Source organism: Dromiciops gliroides, chromosome 5, assembly GCF_019393635.1.
Source record: "Dromiciops gliroides isolate mDroGli1 chromosome 5, mDroGli1.pri, whole genome shotgun sequence".
In the NCBI taxonomy this organism is placed as follows: domain Eukaryota; kingdom Metazoa; phylum Chordata; class Mammalia; order Microbiotheria; family Microbiotheriidae; genus Dromiciops; species Dromiciops gliroides.
This window is the reverse complement of record NC_057865.1, coordinates 172,409,466-172,411,401: the sequence shown is the minus strand read 5'-3', so window position 1 is coordinate 172,411,401 and position 1,936 is coordinate 172,409,466. Positions and strand designations below refer to the sequence as shown.

At 38.9% G+C, this 1,936-nt stretch overlaps 1 protein-coding gene across 1 annotated transcript; it reads left to right on the top strand.

Moving 5' to 3' along the window:
* The first annotated feature begins 281 nt into the window (after positions 1-281).
* On the top strand, positions 282-1,450 carry LOC122729983 (40S ribosomal protein S4-like). The gene has a single exon (XM_043969154.1). It carries the CDS (start codon positions 314-316, stop codon positions 1,103-1,105), a length of 792 nt encoding a protein of 263 aa, XP_043825089.1. The 5' UTR covers positions 282-313; the 3' UTR covers positions 1,106-1,450.
* Positions 1,451-1,936: the final 486 nt, after the last annotated feature.

Below are 1,936 nucleotides of genomic sequence, written 5' to 3'. Positions count from 1 at the left end.
ATTATTTAATATTGTAACTATAAATGTTAGCTTTAGCAATAAGAGAAGAAAAAGGAATTAGAATATGCAAGGAGGAAACAAAACTATCACTCATTGCAGATGATATGATGGTATACTTAGAGATTCCTAGCAAATCAACTAAAAAACTACTTGAGGGAACTCCGTTTCTGGAGACACGTGATCTCTTGCCGCGCAGCTCTGGGACCGGCTGGTCGTGCTGTTGATAAAGACGCCGAGGCCCAGAGGGGCAAAGTGACGTGGCCAAACACACACAGCTAGACGGAGCCTCTGATCCTACAGGTACATTGTAACCATGGCTCGTGGTCCCAAGAAGCATCTGAAGCGTGTAGCAGCTCCAAAACACTGGATGCTGGATAAGTTAACAGGAGTTTTTGCTCCAAGACCATCCACAGGTCCTCACAAGCTGAGAGAGTGTCTCCCGCTCATCATCTTCCTGAGAAACCGACTCAAGTATGCCCTGACTGGAGATGAAGTAAAGAAGATCTGCATGCAGCGATTCATCAAGATCGATGGCAAGGTCCGCACCGATATTACTTACCCTGCTGGCTTTATGGATGTCATCAGCATTGAGAAGACGGGTGAACATTTCCGGCTGGTTTATGACACAAAGGGACGCTTTGCTGTCCATCGTATTACAGCTGAGGAGGCTAAATATAAATTGTGCAAAGTGAGGAAAATCTTTGTGGGTACAAAAGGTATTCCTCACCTGGTAACCCATGATGCCCGTACTATCCGTTACCCAGATCTTCTCATCAAAGTCAATGATACAGTTCAGATTGATTTAGAAGCTGGCAAGATCACTGATTTTATCAAGTTTGATACTGGTAACCTATGTATGGTGACCGGTGGAGCTAACTTGGGTAGAATTGGTGTGATCACCAACAGGGAGAAACATCCTGGTTCTTTTGATGTTGTCCATGTAAAAGATGCCAATGGCAATAGTTTTGCCACTAGGCTGTCAAACATTTTTGTTATTGGCAAAGGTAATAAGACTTGGATCTCTCTTCCCCGAGGAAAAGGTATCCGCCTTACAATTGCTGAAGAGAGAGACAAGAGATTGGCAGCTAAGCAGAGCAGTGGCTAAATGATTACAGATAAGAATTTGTAGGGTTTCAAATTGGGATGTTACAATACAATTTAACAAAAAAATTACCCTACAAAAATATAAAATATATAAAATAAGGAATTGGTAGCTTAACCTCAAGTCTATTATAAAGTGAAATTGAACAAGCCATAAATGCCTTTCTCTTTCCTTGGATTAGGGTGCCCTGGGTATGAATGTTGCATAAAATGTTAGAAGATGTAGCTGTATTGGTTTTGTCTAACTGCTTATCTTTGTTACATGGGAAAGCTCACTGGAGGATGGGGAGAGGACATATCTCAAAATGGCTGATGTAAAAAAAGATACCAATAAAACTTAAAAAAAAAACTACTTGAAACAATAACTTTAGCAAAGTTGCAGGATATAAAATAAATCCACATGAACCATCAGCATTTCTATACATGACCCACACAACTCAGCAGCAAGAGCTAGAAAAAGAAATTCCATTTAAAGCAACTGTAGACAATATAAAATATTTGGGAGTCTACCTGCCAAGACAAACCCAGGAACTCTATGAATACAATTACAAAACACTTTTCACACAAATAAAATCAGATCTAAATAACTGGAAAAAATATCAATTGCTCATGGATTGGTCAATCTAATATAATAAAAATAACAATTCCACCTAAATTAATTTACCTATTCAGTGCCATACCAATCAGAGTACCTAAAAATTATTCTACAGAGCTAGAAAAAAATAACAAAATTCATCTGGAAGAACAAAAGGTCAAGAATATTAAAGGAACTAATGGGAAAAAATGCACAGGAAGGTGGGCTAGCTGAGCCAAATCTAAAACCATACTATAAAGC